General features: G+C 37.5%; 1 protein-coding gene across 3 annotated transcripts in view; it reads right to left on the reverse strand.

Moving 5' to 3' along the window:
• The window catches only part of IL17REL (interleukin 17 receptor E like), a 290,191-nt gene that overhangs the window by 67,459 nt on the left and 208,220 nt on the right, over positions 1 to 14,512 (reverse strand). Inside the window, exon 10 of one of the 3 annotated variants that reach the window (XM_077264876.1) lies at positions 6,372 to 6,509. The exons of the other annotated variants lie outside the window; for them this stretch is intronic. Within the exon in view, the coding sequence (XP_077120991.1) occupies positions 6,454 to 6,509 (56 nt within the window). The 3' untranslated portion in view covers positions 6,372 to 6,453. Of the gene's footprint in view, positions 1 to 6,371; positions 6,510 to 14,512 lie in introns of those variants that run through there. 3 annotated transcript variants of the gene reach the window in all.

Below are 14,512 nucleotides of genomic sequence, written 5' to 3' on the forward strand. Positions count from 1 at the left end.
GGGAGAAAAATCCTTCTAGAACAGCTAAACTTTATATGGGGAAAATTAAAATGACTATAAATTATGGTATGTTCACTGACTACTATTTAACATGAGTGACAGTAAATGTGATTGGCTATTTTTGAACATAACCACATCCCCAAGTATAAGAGGGTGTTCACATTTATGCAAACATTATTATTTTAGATTTTTATTTTCCTCATCAAAAAAATGTGTTTCTCAATGGATTTATACAGATTGAAAGTGACAAAAATGGAAAAGGTTTTGAAATAATTTTTCTTGGTGTGATTTTTTTAGATTACAAAAAACTGGAATTTTCATATGGGCATGTGGACTTTTTATATCCACTGTTTCTATAAACTTCTAAAAAGTTAATTGATGGGAGCAAAACTAAGATTTTTGGTCAAGATCATAAATGCAATATTTAAATAGTAGTCAACAGTAGTTAAGAAGAGAAGTACATTATCACTACCGTAAAACATGGGGCTGAATTTCTGCTGATTTGGGTTTGTGTGTGCTAAACATGAATTTTGTCAAAAGTGATAGCTAGTTGAATAAGATATGCTATCAGAAAAAATTAAAAGAGAATTTGTTGTAACCAGAAAGAAAGCTAAACGAGGGGTCACCTTTTGCTAAAAAAAATAGCGCCTGAAGATAAAAGGGATGTGGTTTTGGAGGTGAGGTTTATCACTAAGTGCAATTTGCCACCAAAATCTGAGTGCCTATGTTCCTTCCTGTAATAAGTAGAGTAGATTAAAGCACTCTCTCTTAAACAAAAAAACTGCAGCCAAAAACGAACACTTAATATAGTAAGTAAGGTCTGTTGGACTTCGTTTGTTTCTACCAAGCAAAAGTTTACAGAACTTCAGTTATTTTGAATTTATGTCCCACTCCCTATAGTATAACAGAAATTGGAAAATTATATAAAAAGATCCAACATTCAACACCCCTAAGGCCATATAATTTATGTGTAATAAACAAGTAATAGTAAAATAATATTAACTCTCTGATAACACTTGTGTTTTAAATTCCATTACTCTCTTCCCTTCTCTACTGGAACAAACAAATGGAATGCAAAAGGAAAGTTTATTCTAGGTGGAGGCTGGAGAACTCAACTGTAAGTTCAGTGTGTTGCACTTTTTACCATTAAGATGATGGGCACCCCATTACAGCCAAAGGGATTAATGTTTCTTACAGAATCCTGTTTTTATGCTCATATTACAGAACACAAAAGGAGAACTCCAAATGGTAGTATGAACCAAGACTTACAAGTACCAGGCTCAAGCATCAGCACAATCACTGGTGGACACAGACAGAAAGGGCTCCTGTGCAAGAACAATATAAGGGTCCTTTGCAACCCAAGAGCTCTTAAAAATGCAAAATTGTGTCTGCCTTTGAGGTAGAAATAGCCCCCTTTATCTCTTGGGCCCCAGTGCAGCTGCATAGGTTGCACCAATGATACGTTCACCCCTGACTGCAGTGTTTCCATATCAGTGCAACAAAGGTCACCCAACTGCGATATATCTTCCCCTCCCACTTTTGTAGCCTGCCATTGTCTAAAGGATTATTACATAACAAGGGTTTAGGGAAGTCTAGATTCACATTTCTATAATCATGGTACTCAGCACTGTAACTAAAGCCAGTTTCGCACATCCATATTTCACAGTCTGAGTATGACCAAGATGCACTGATAGGCCGATTGTCTCCTGACCTGATCTTCACATCTTCACAGCCTCATATACACATAGAAAACTGTTGCGTACATCCATTACAGTCCATACTTGGACAGCAAAACATAGATGTGTGAAACCGGCCTTTCAAGTAGTGACTGTGAGCTCTAAGTTTGATTTAGTTAGTGTGGATGAGAAATTGCCCGTATAGCATGGAGATTCGGGATCAAAGTCATTAAATCACTGCTACTTTTATCTAATAGCACTGCCTCTAGTGATTACATACATTTCAATTTACAGTAGACTGTTATGACTGGACTTTTTTTTATCTAATAAACCTTTAGACAGTGGCAGAACAATCTGTACTCACAACTACAAAGGATCTTCCTTTTTGCATTGCACTATAATCTGAAGCAACTCAGTCAGCCTTCTTCCTGCTCCCAAATCTTACTTATTGACTGAGGTGAAGCAACGTTCCTCTGCTACCCAAAAGCAGTGGAAAGGGAAAGCATCAAAGTATTAGGATATGTTCACACTGTGTTTCTTTCAGGTGGATTCCGCCTAAAATGCGCCCTAAAAAGTGAAGCAAAAGTGTCTTATAAAATGAACATAATGCAGGGCAATGTCAAAAAAATTATCTTTATTGTATAAACTATGATGTACAATAAAAAATTGTATTGTGGTACCGTGTTAGCCAGAAAAATCGATGTGAATACTTTTCTGCCCAATGATGACAGAAGTATTCTAGGAGTGATACCTTTATTGGCTAACCAGGAAATAATATGTTGGCAAGCTTTCAGAGCACAGTGGCTCCTTCTTCAGGCAAGATTACAAATCATTTGGGCAGAAAAATATTCACATCGATTGTATAAACTATAAAAGCATATAAATTATATAAATTCTAACTGCTTCAGGGTTCGGAAACCTTGAAGCAGTTAAAATAAGTGACATGCTCATTCTTCAGGCAACTTCTGGTGGGAATTTAAATGCTCTGTATACTTCACAGTATGGAGTAATAGATGTCAGCAGCAGAGACACCACAAGAATGACAGCAAGGCTGACAGTGAAGTCATCAAAATAAAATGACCACCACTGTTTTCAAGAACTGGGAAAACTCAGTGGCTGTGTTTGTATGTAAATAATGCTAGGTACACACACCTTTAGTGTATGTGCAGATAGTGGGTTTTTTTTAGGAGGTTTTGGATCAAAAGCTGAGCATGAGCTTTCCAAATAATCCTCAAAAATTCAAAACTCATCGACAATTCGGATGGTATGCTCCGTTTCTGCCCTGAAAGCTTTGCAAAAAGACTCATTGTGCACATAACCTTGGTGAATGTTAACAAATAGTTTTTATAGGAGATTTTTGGAGCTGATATGCTCCAAAATCCACCTCAAAAACTGCCTTAAAAACTCTTGGAAAAATCCTTGAATATATCTATATGGGAAATCTACTTTTGCTCTCGACATCACAAGGTTTTTTTTAGCTATTTTTCCTGAAGAAGATTTTAAAAATGAATTAGTGGAAAAAAGAAAATGAACGTAATTTCTTAGAAGAGGATCCTGAAGGAAACTTCTCGAAACTAGGCACTGTTTAATTCAGCAAAAATAAATTCTTCCAAAACTTTTCAAAACCGCTTCAGAAAACGTTTAAGGAAAAGAAAGCTCCTCTAAAAACTCACCAATACAGGAGAGTTTCTTGAAGTAGTTACTGCATGAAAAACTCACGGTTTTTGGATTATTAAAAACTCATGTAAACACATGTGTCACCATATTTGACCTATCTAAACTATTAATATGGGCATACAGGATATAGGCTGCTGAAAAAACTGATACCTGTGTGTCTCATATCAGATGCCTTGTTGTTGAGAAATCATCTCATCACTTTTTATAAATGACCTCTTCCAGGCTCCAGGGCAGATGTTGCCTGGAAGATAACTCTACCTCCAGAGCTTATTTTACATGAAGGGGGAGTTATAATCTGTATGCCCATATTATTAGTTTAGATTCGTCAAATGTGGAGACAGAATCCCTTTAAATACTGCCACCAGCGTCCTGGTGGTAATACTGGCAAGGAATGTGGCTTTATAGCTGGATGTCAACCCTAGGCATAAGAAGACTTTTAAAACATAATAGTGGTTTAAAACAAAAAACCTACAGATAGCAGCAAAAGAAAGTGAAGGATTTGGAATCACCACCACAGTCTCCTGGCCTCAACATCAATTAGTCTTTTTGAGAACTCAGACACGGACATGATGCCAGACACTTAAAGAAATTGCAGAATTTAGAGGATTTTTGCCAAGAAAAATTGCAGAATGTAAAAGATTTTAGCCAAAAGAAATAGCAACTTTACTACAATTGTGAAATTGAAGGTCTCATTCATAGGTATCATGAAAGACTGCCAGCCATCATTGATGCAACAGTATTCAGCTTAGCATGTTAATGAATAAAAGTAAACTCCTGCATAAGTCTGAGCAAGACTATTTTAATATTAGCTTTATTACAATGGTTTGGTTCATCATTATGCTATTGTGTGATGCTTAACACAGGGTTAAGCTGTTAGCTTTTTTATGTTTTTTTTAAATAGACATGCATTTTTCCTGTCCTACATTGAAGTAATAAAAAAGACCAAATCTAGGCTTTTTGAAAAACAAAATCCTAAGGATCCCCCAAAATGCAACAAAAAAAAGCTAATTTGAGGAAATGTACTAAACTAAATTCACCAAAATTGCTGCTTGATTTGTAAATTGTCATGCATGACAATCACCACAATTATTAGGCAAAGTTTCCACGATGAGTATGTGGTGAGTTTTTTACGCTGCATATTTTCAATAAAATGCAAGTAGCCTATTTTAGTTAATGGGTGCAGAAATGCTACAGAAAATCTCCAACATCAAAGACTCACTAAAAGCTTATCATGGGAACGTAGCCTTATATCTTTGAGACACTTTTTCTGACATGCTTGACTAGAGTGTGAGACTTAGGGTACTGTCACACAGTACCATTTTGATCGCTACGACGGTACGATTCGTGACGTTCTAGCGATATCGTTACGATATCGCAGTGTCTGACACGCAGCAGCGATCAGGGATCCTGCTGAGAATTGTACGTCGTAGCAGATCGTATGGAACTTTCTTTCGTCGCTTGATCACCCGCTGACATCGCTGGATCGTTGTGTGTGACAGCGATCCAGCGATGTGTTCGCTTGTAACCAGGGTAAACATCGGGTAACTAAGCGCAGGGCCGCGCTTAGTAACCCGATGTTTACCGTGGTTACCAGCGTAAACGTAAAAAAAACAAACAGTACATACTCACATTCCGGTGTCTGTCCTCCGGCGTCTCAGCTTCTCTCCACTGTGTGAGCGTCTGCCAGCCGGAAAGCGAGCACAGCGGTGACGTCTGACGTCACCGCTGTGCTTGCCGGCTATGGCGCTTACACAGTGGAGAGAAGCAGAACGCCGGGGACAGACACCGGAATGTAAGTATGTACTGTTTGTTTTTTTTACGTTTACGCTGGTAACCAGGGTAAACATCGGGTTACTAAGCGCGGTCCTGCGCTTAGTTACCCGATGTTTACCCTGGTTACCGGGGACTTCGGCATCGCTCCAGCGCCGTGATTGCAACGTGTGACCGCAGTCTACGACGCTGGAGCGATAATCATACGATCGCTGCAACGTCACGGATCGTGCCGTCGTAGCGATGTAAATGGTACTGTGTGACGGTACCCTTACCATAAAAAGGCATTATTTATTGAAGAGGAAGAAGGTGCAGCTTGAAATGGAATATTGTGCACTACAACGGCATAAACTATTTGGATTAGGTAGTCTAAACTCAGATAAGAAGGCAAAATGTGCTTGAGATGTATAACACAGCATGAGCCATTGGGATAATTGGCTGCATTTTAAGTTTAAGTTAATGTTGTCTAAAATGAAAACAATATTTGTGAATGTATACGAAAAGATATGGATATTTCTTCATATATATTAAAGTCCCCAAAATACTTATTTTTATTTTTAGATTTGCGTCACTGCTTATGGCTCTTTTAATATTCACATATTGACTTATAACTAATGTCTGACTTACGGTAAGTGTTTCTTGAGAAAAATAAACACTCTAAAAAAAGCACAGAAAATGCAGCAAAAATGTAGCTTTTTTTATTAAAGCACTCTGGATCATAAATGTTTCAATACTGTTCAATATTTTAAAAAGAGCAAGCTATTTTTAAAATTTGACAAATCTATCACTGTGGTTTATACTGTTTGGTAAATTTGATGCTTCTTTAGACTGTCTTTTTCAAGCGTACCAAAATTCCGGCGCATCTTTTGGTGCATGGTGTCACATTTAGGTCACACACATTTCCACTAAATCACAGTCCTTTCTAACAAAGCTTTGCCCCCTTGCTGGACATACATATTTAGGTCATGCAATCCCCACATGTTTTTGGCTGTCTAACAGCCACGAAACATGCAGCCGCGGGTACTCGAACATGTCACTAGTTCACCCGCAATATTCCATGCATACCTGAGCACCCTCAGCAAATTCAAGTAACGAGCACTTATGCTCATCAATAATGTGAACACATAAAAAATATTGGATGTGAACACATAAAATAGATACGGCATTACTATGTCTATAGATTTTTATTATATAAAAGAATGCTGTAAATAAAATGCAATTACAAAAAATAAATTTGTATTGTAAGAATTTATTAAAATATTAACTATACTTTTCAAAATCTATTATTTACAGCTTTGTACAAAGAACGAAATGCCACAACAAACTCCAATCAGGTACACTGGTGAGATTCAGGGAGAATGGAATTCACAGGATCATTGAGATGACCTAAAATAAGAGGAAATGTTACTCTGCAAATCAAAGTCTAATTGTCCATACTGTGGGAAAACCCATCACCAAAATCAATATGTATTGATGCTAGTATTAAATACATTAAGCATGTAATTTTTGCTCCCAACTGATTTATGTACATACGATAGGTCTTAAGCAATTTTAATCAAAGGTACATGGAAGTACAGTATTTGCACATAGATTCTATGGGAACCGTACAACATAAATTCATAACCCAGCTCTAAAGATAAGGAAGGTATTGCTAGTATGGAGCAATAAAGGGTAGATTCACTTTTTATCAAACACGGAAGTTTACCTGAAAACTATCTGAGAATGCATTACTCAATTCAGTCAATAGGCACACAAACTAATCTGTGTTGACATAGTTTTAGTATGGAAAAATAGAAGGTATATTCATTATTGAAAGTATGTTTTCAAGTAATGCTTTCTATGTAGGTCAGTAAATCTTATTTTAGACATGTTGAAAATATGTAGTACTTCTAGAAAAAAGGAATGTACTTATATAATAAAATGGTGTCAATCTATTTTTTTTAGCATACTGTCATGATATTCTCTATTTTTAAAATGGAAACAAAATTTTTCAAACATCTTGATTTATTCAGCATTGAGTATGTGTCACTCATGGAACTACATGCACGCCTTGGCATGCTGTCAGTGTCATTTCATGATCAAACATTTTTCAGACAAAGTGTCCCATGAGCCATTTTTGAACATGACATCATCAGGCTGCATGTTGCTTGTGAGCAGTCTGTGAGGCCTAAACGTGCAACTATGGCCTGCAGCACATCTGGACTCATCTGCCATTCAGCACATCTGGGATGTCAATGTTCAGCAAATTGTAATGAAGCTGCCAGCAGTGGATCTTGATGATTTGCATACCAAGTGCATTCAGCACGGCAGAACATTCGACAACCAAATCAAGGTATGGTATGAAAACTAAAGGGGTCCAACTACCGTACTATTATTATTATTGCATGGCATTAACATGTGTATTGATCCTGTGATTATTAGAATTCCACAACTTTTTCTTCTTGGTATTGAAATTTCAATACTGAGGAATATATACAGTCATATGAAAAAGTTTGGGCACCCCTATTAATCTTAAGCTTAATGTTTTATAAAAATTGTTTTTTTTTGCAACAGCTATTTCAGTTTCATATATCTAATAACTGTTGGACACAGTAATGTTTCTGCCTTGAAATGAGGTTTATTGTACTAACAGAAAATGTGCAATCTGCATTCAAACAAAATTTGACAGGTGCATAAGTATGGGCACCCTTATCATTTTCTTGTTTTAAATACTCCTACCTACTTTTTACTGACTTACTAAAGCTCTTTTTTTGGTTTTGTAACCTCATTGAGCTTTGAACTTCATAGCTAGGTGTATGCAATCATGAGAGAAGCTACTTAAAGTGGCCACTTGCAAGTTGTTCTCTTGTTTGAATCTCCTCTGAAGAGTGGCATCATGGGCTCCTCAAAACAACTGTCAAATGTTCTGAAAACAAAGATTATTCAACATAGTTGTTCAGGGGAAGGATACAAAAAGCTGTCTCAGAGATTTAACCTGTCAATTTCCACTGTGAGGAACATAGTAAGGAAATGGAAGAACACAGGTACAGTTCTTGTTAAGGCCAGAAGTGGCAGGCCAAGAAAAACATCAGAAAGGCAGAGAAGAAGAATGGTGAGATCAGTCAAGGACAATCCTCAGACCATCTCCAGAGAGCTGCAGCATCAACTTGCTGCAGATGGTGTCACTGTGCATCGGTCAACTATACGACGCACTGTGTTTTTTTGCCGCCATGCATAACGCCTTTTTGTATTACCAAACAACTCAATCTTGGTTTCATGAGTCCACAGGACCTTCTTCCAAAAATAAATTGGCTTCTCCAAATGTGCTTTTGCATACCTCAGCTGACTCTGTTTGTGGCATGCTTGCAGAAACGGCTTCTTTCGCATCACTCTCCCATACAGCTTCTCCTTGTTCAAAGTGCGTTGTATAGTATGAAGTTCAAAGCTCAATGAGGTTACAAAACCAAAAAAAAGTGCTTTAGTAAGTCAGTAAAAAGTAGGTAGGAGTATTTAAAACAAGAAAATGATAAGGGTGCCCATACTTATGCACCTGTCAAATTTTGTTTGAATGCAGATTGCACATTTTCTGTTGGTACAATAAACCTCATTTCAAGGCAGAAACATTACTGTGTCCAACAGTCATTAGATATATGAAACTGAAACAGCTGTTGCAAAAAAAAACAATTTTTAAAAAACATTAAGCTTAAGATTAATAGGGGTGCCCAAACTTTTTCATATGACTGTATACCATATATATTCATGTATAAGCTGACTTTTTCAGTAAATTTTTTTGTGCTGAAAACGCCCCCCTCGGCTTATACACGAGTCACTGTCCCAGCGGGTGACAGAGGCAGGAGCCGGCGGCTGAGGCTAAAGCCTGTGCCCACTGCTAAAGAGAAATGAATATTCACTGCACTGGCAGTGAATATTCATTTCTCTTGTAGCGAGTACAGTTACAGACACAGCCACTGGCTTCCAGCAGCAGCCAGGCTAGCACAGGTGCCCGCTCATTAAGGTAATGAATATTCACCGCTCTCCGCTCCCATAGGCGTGGAATGAATATTCATTACCTTAATGAGCAGGTGTTCACTTGGCCAGAAGAGCTGCTGGCACCAGAACGAGAAGCAGCAAGGGTGCGCAGGAAAGGTAAGTAGGATTTTTTTGTTTTTCTATAGGAGCCATGCATACAAAGATGGGGAGGGGGGGCCATGCATACAAGGACAGGGATGGAGAGTCATGAAAACAAGTACATAGATGGGGAGCCATGCATACAAGGACAGGGATGGGGAGCCATGCATACCAGGATAGGGATGAGGGGACAATGCATACCCGGCTTATACTGGAGTCAATAAGTTTTCCCAGTTTTTTGTGGCAAAATTAGGTGCCTCGGCATATACACGGGTAGATTTAGATAGATAAATATGTAAAAACTGCCAGCCAACATGTGTCAAAAAAAAGTTATGTCCACTACACACAAATCTAACAATTTTCCAAATGCGCCATGTGGATTAACTGCTTCAAGACTGAGCCACTTTGTATGTTAGTGACCGAGCCTTTTTTAAATCTGACCAGTGTCACTTTAAAGGTAAGTTCACACTTGGTGTTTTTTCAAGCATGTTTTCCTTGTTTTTTTTGCTGCGGTTTTGGCATGCTAGATTTGTGTCTTGCGCATGCTGATAAAGTTTAGTGTTGAAAAAAAAGTCCTATTCTATAGAATTAGGTTTTGGCACAAAAAACGCAGCAAAACCTGACACCTGCACTTTGGGTGCATTTTTTCAGTGTTTTTTACCACCCATTAATTACAATGGGTGAAAAACACTGAAAGTGATGACAAAAAAGCAAGCTGTGTGTATGAGATTTCTGAAATCTCAAAGACTTTGTTTTACTGTAAAATACGGCTGAAAATTTACATAACAAAAAAGCATCAAAATAGCATTGCAAAAACGCCTAGTGTGAGCTTAACCTAAGGCCGGAGTCAGACTGCCGAATTTCTCGTGCGAGAATGGCATCGCACTGCACGGACTGGCCTGGCACCTCTCCTGACCTGAGCAAGACAGCGTGATGGATTACTATGCAGCTGTCAAGCTCAGGTCAGGAGAGCCGACAGCCAGTACAAGGTTTACAATGAGAATCTCGCATGAGAAATACGGCAGACTTTCTCTGCCCTAAGAGGAAATAACTCTGGAATTCTTAAACGGATCTCAGTGATTCTGAGACAGTTTTATCGTGACATATTACACTTCATCATATTGTTCCATATAACTTGCGTTTATTTGTGAAAATATCACAAATTTAGCAAAAATATTGAAAATGTCACAGTTTTCATACTTTTAATTCTTATGCCCTTAAACCAGAGATTTATGTCACATAAAATAGTTAGTAAATAACTTTTGCCACATGTCTACATCAGAACAATTTTTGAAACATATTTTTTTTGTTAGGATGTTAGAAGGGTTAAAAGTTAATCAGCAATTTAGCATTTTTCCAACAACATTTACAAAACCTTTTTTAGGAACCACATCACATTTCAAGTGTAGCAGGAAAAAATGGACCACAAAATGTTTTGTGCAATTTCTTCTGATTACGCTGATACCCCATAAGTGGGGGAAAACTACTGTTTATGGTCTTCAAAATTGCCTGGATTCATTAGTGGACGCCATGTTGCATTTGAAAAGCCCCTGATGTGCCTAAAGGATTGAAACCCCCCACAAATGAATCAATTTTGGAAACTAGACCCCTCAAGAAATGTATAGATGTGTGGTGAGCATCTTCAACTCCCAGGTGCTTCACCGAAGTTTATGAAGAAAAATAATTACATTTTTACCTTTAAAATTTTTGTTTTAGCCCCAAATTTTAAATTTTTTTAAGGGCTAATAGGAAAAACTGGACCTCTCAGATTTTTGTGCAATTTCTCCTGATTGCAAAAATATCCTACATGTAATCGGCAACTACTTTTCAGGCACAGTGCAATGCTCAGAAGGGAAGGAGCCCCATTTTATAGTGCAGATTGTACTGTTATGATTCCAAGGGTCCAAGCCACCATTAAAAAACATTGGCCCCTTTTGGCCAAAGCATACCTAAACATTGAGGCATTCTAATCGCCCACATTAATGTGCACTAAGAGACCCTCCAACATATGTCACAAATTGGTAAGGGCTGACATCGGTACTCTGAACAAGAGCCCCACACAAAGCTTCTTAGGTAGCTGCAGAAATGGCATCTTTCCATGCCTGAGTTGTGCTGCATGTTCCAATGTCATCAAGATGGACCACATCACACACCCTAGGACTGGCAAGACATACCCCATAAAGGGTTTCTTTATGTGTGATTCAAACTTCGTAGTCTATATTGTCAAATGCCACTGCGGATTACTTTATGTGGGGGAAACTCCACAGCACATCAAGGACCGAATTGCGAGCCACAAGTCGACCATATGTTGTGGCAAAACCTGGATTCCCCTACCTGACCACTTCTCAAATGCAAAACATACAGTCCCACAATTAAGTTTCCAGGTCATTGAGCAGGTCTCTAGACCCAGGCGAGGCGGCAACTACATTAAATTACTTAAACAATGGGAGGCCTACTGGATACACACCCTTAATACCTTGACACCTTGGGGACTCAATAGAGAAATTGAGTGGTTGTACTAATTCCCTCTTTTCTTTCTGCAGACCAAATGATCCTTATCCATTTCAATGGTGAGTACTTTGACATTCCTCATACCCTTCTGTTTAATAGCGGGACTCACCAATAAACCTAACATACATACTATGTACCCATTTATCACTATAATTTCCTTCTGAGCCTATTTATCAGCTTTTTGCTACATAGTGTATCCCTTTAACCCAACTGTATCCCTTTAACCCAATGGTTAGAATAATATAGATTTATCAACTAACATATTACGTACCATAACTTTTTGCCCATTAATGTATCAATTACTGCATCCCTTTAAGGATATTTAAAAAAAAAATCTGCCACATAGTGCCCTTTAACCTAATGGTCATAATAGTATTGATTTATCTATTCCTTCCACTTTCTAGATACCATAAATCTTTGCCACTATATGCATAAATTAACATCCCTTTAAGGATACTTCAGTCCCTCTAACCATGAGGCTACGAAATATATATATATATATATATATATATATATATATATATATATATATATCAAAGTTGGAACAGCATCCAATATTACCACAGTTGTCGTGCAATGCTTCCCAAACCAAATGGTCCAATGGCTTCCAATAATAAAAATAAAAAAGGAAAACAGCACAAAAAATGAAAAAAAAAGTAGTATTTAATGCCTGAACGGCATTCAGGCATTGAAGCCCACTTTTTTTTCATTTTTTTGTGCTGTTTTCCTTTTTTATTCATATATATATATATATATATATATATATATATATATATATATATATATATATATATATACAGTTAGGTCCATATATATTTGGACAGAGACAACATTTTTCTAATTTTGGTTATAGACATTACCACAATGAATTTTAAACAAAACAATTCAGATGCAGTTGAAGTTCAGACTTTCAGCTTTCATTTGAGGGTATCCACCTTAAAATTGGATGAAGGGTTTAGGAGTTTCAGCTCCTTAAAATGTGCCACCCTGTTTTTAAAGGGACCAAAAGTAATTGGACAGATTCAATAATTTTAAATAAAATGTTAATTTCTAGTACTTGGTTGAAAACCCTTTGTTGGCAATGACTGCCTGAAGTCTTGAACTCATGGACATCACCAGACGCTGTGTTTCCTCCTTTTTGATGCTCTGCCAGGCCTTCACTGCGGTGGTTTTCAGTTGCTGTTTGTTTGTGGGCCTTTCTGTCTGAAGTTTAGTCTTTAACAAGTGAAATGCATGCTCAATTGGGTTGAGATCAGGTGACTGCCTTTGCCATTCAAGAATATTCCACTTCTTTGCTTTAATAAACTCCTGGGTTGCTTTGGCTTTATGTTTTGGGTCATTGTCCTTCTGTAGTATGAAATGACGACCAATCAGTTTGGCTGCATTTGGCTGGATCTGAGCACACAGTATGTCTCTGAATACCTCAGAATTCATTCGGCTGCTTCTGTCCTGTGTCACATCATCAATAAACACTAGTGACCCAGTGCCACTGGCAGCCATGCATGTCCAAGCCATCACACTGCTTCCGCCGTGTTTTACAGATGATGTGGTATGCTTTGGATCATGAGCTGTACCACACCTTCCCCATACTTTTCTCTTTCCATCATTCTGGTAGAGGTTGATCTTGGTTTCATCTGTCCAAAGAATGTTCTTCCAGAACTGTGCTGGCTTTTTTAGATGTTTTTTAGCAAAGTCCAGTCTAGCCTTTATATTCTTGATGCTTATGAGTGGCTTGCACCGTGCAGTGAACCCTCTATATTTACTTTCATGCAGTCTTATCTTTATGGTAGATTTGGATATTGATACGCCTACCTCCTGGAGAGTGTTGGTCACTTAGTTGGCTGTTGTGAAGAGGTTTCTCTTCACCATGGAGATTATTCTGCGATCATCCACCACTGTTGTCTTCAGTGGGCGCCCAGATTTTTTTGCATTGATGAGTTCACCAGTGCTTTCTTTCTTTCTCACGATGGACCAAACTGTAGATTTTGCCACTCCTAATATTGTAGCAATTTCTCGGATGGGTTTTTTCCTGTTTTCTCAGCTTAAGGATGGCTTGTTTCACCTGCATGGAGAGCTCCTTTGACCACATGTTTACTTCACAGCAAAACCTTCCAAAATGCAAGCACCACACCTCAAATCAACTCCAGGCCTTTTATCTGCTTAATTGAGAATGACATAGTGAAGGGATTGCCCACACCTGTCCATGAAATAGCCTTGAAGTCAATTGTCCAATTACTTTTGGTCCCTTTAAAAACAGGGTGGCACATGTTAAGGAGCTGAAACTCCTAAACCCTTCATCCAATTTTAATGTGGATACCCTCAAATGAAAGCTGAAAGTCTGAACTTCAACTGCATCTGAATTGTTATGTTTAAAATTCATTGTGGTAATGTCTATAACCAAAATTAGAAAAATGTTGTCACTGTCCAAATATATATGGACCTAACTGTGTATATATATATATATATATATATATATATATATATATATATATATATATATATATATATATATAGTCCAGACAGTAAACAAAAAGGGAAAAAGCGCAAAGAAATGTAAAAAAAGACTTTAATGCCCTGTGGCAATGTTTCGGAAAAAACAAATCCTTTTCTCAAGGCTCGAGAAAGGATTTGTTTTATCCGAAATGTTGCCACGCCACAGGGCATTAAAGTCTTTTTTTTTACATCTTTTTGTGCCGTTTCCCTTTTTGTTTATATATATATATATATATATATATATATATATATATATATATATATATATATATATATAT

This window comes from Ranitomeya variabilis, chromosome 5 (assembly GCF_051348905.1).
Source record: "Ranitomeya variabilis isolate aRanVar5 chromosome 5, aRanVar5.hap1, whole genome shotgun sequence".
NCBI classification, from domain to species: Eukaryota; Metazoa; Chordata; class Amphibia; order Anura; family Dendrobatidae; genus Ranitomeya; species Ranitomeya variabilis.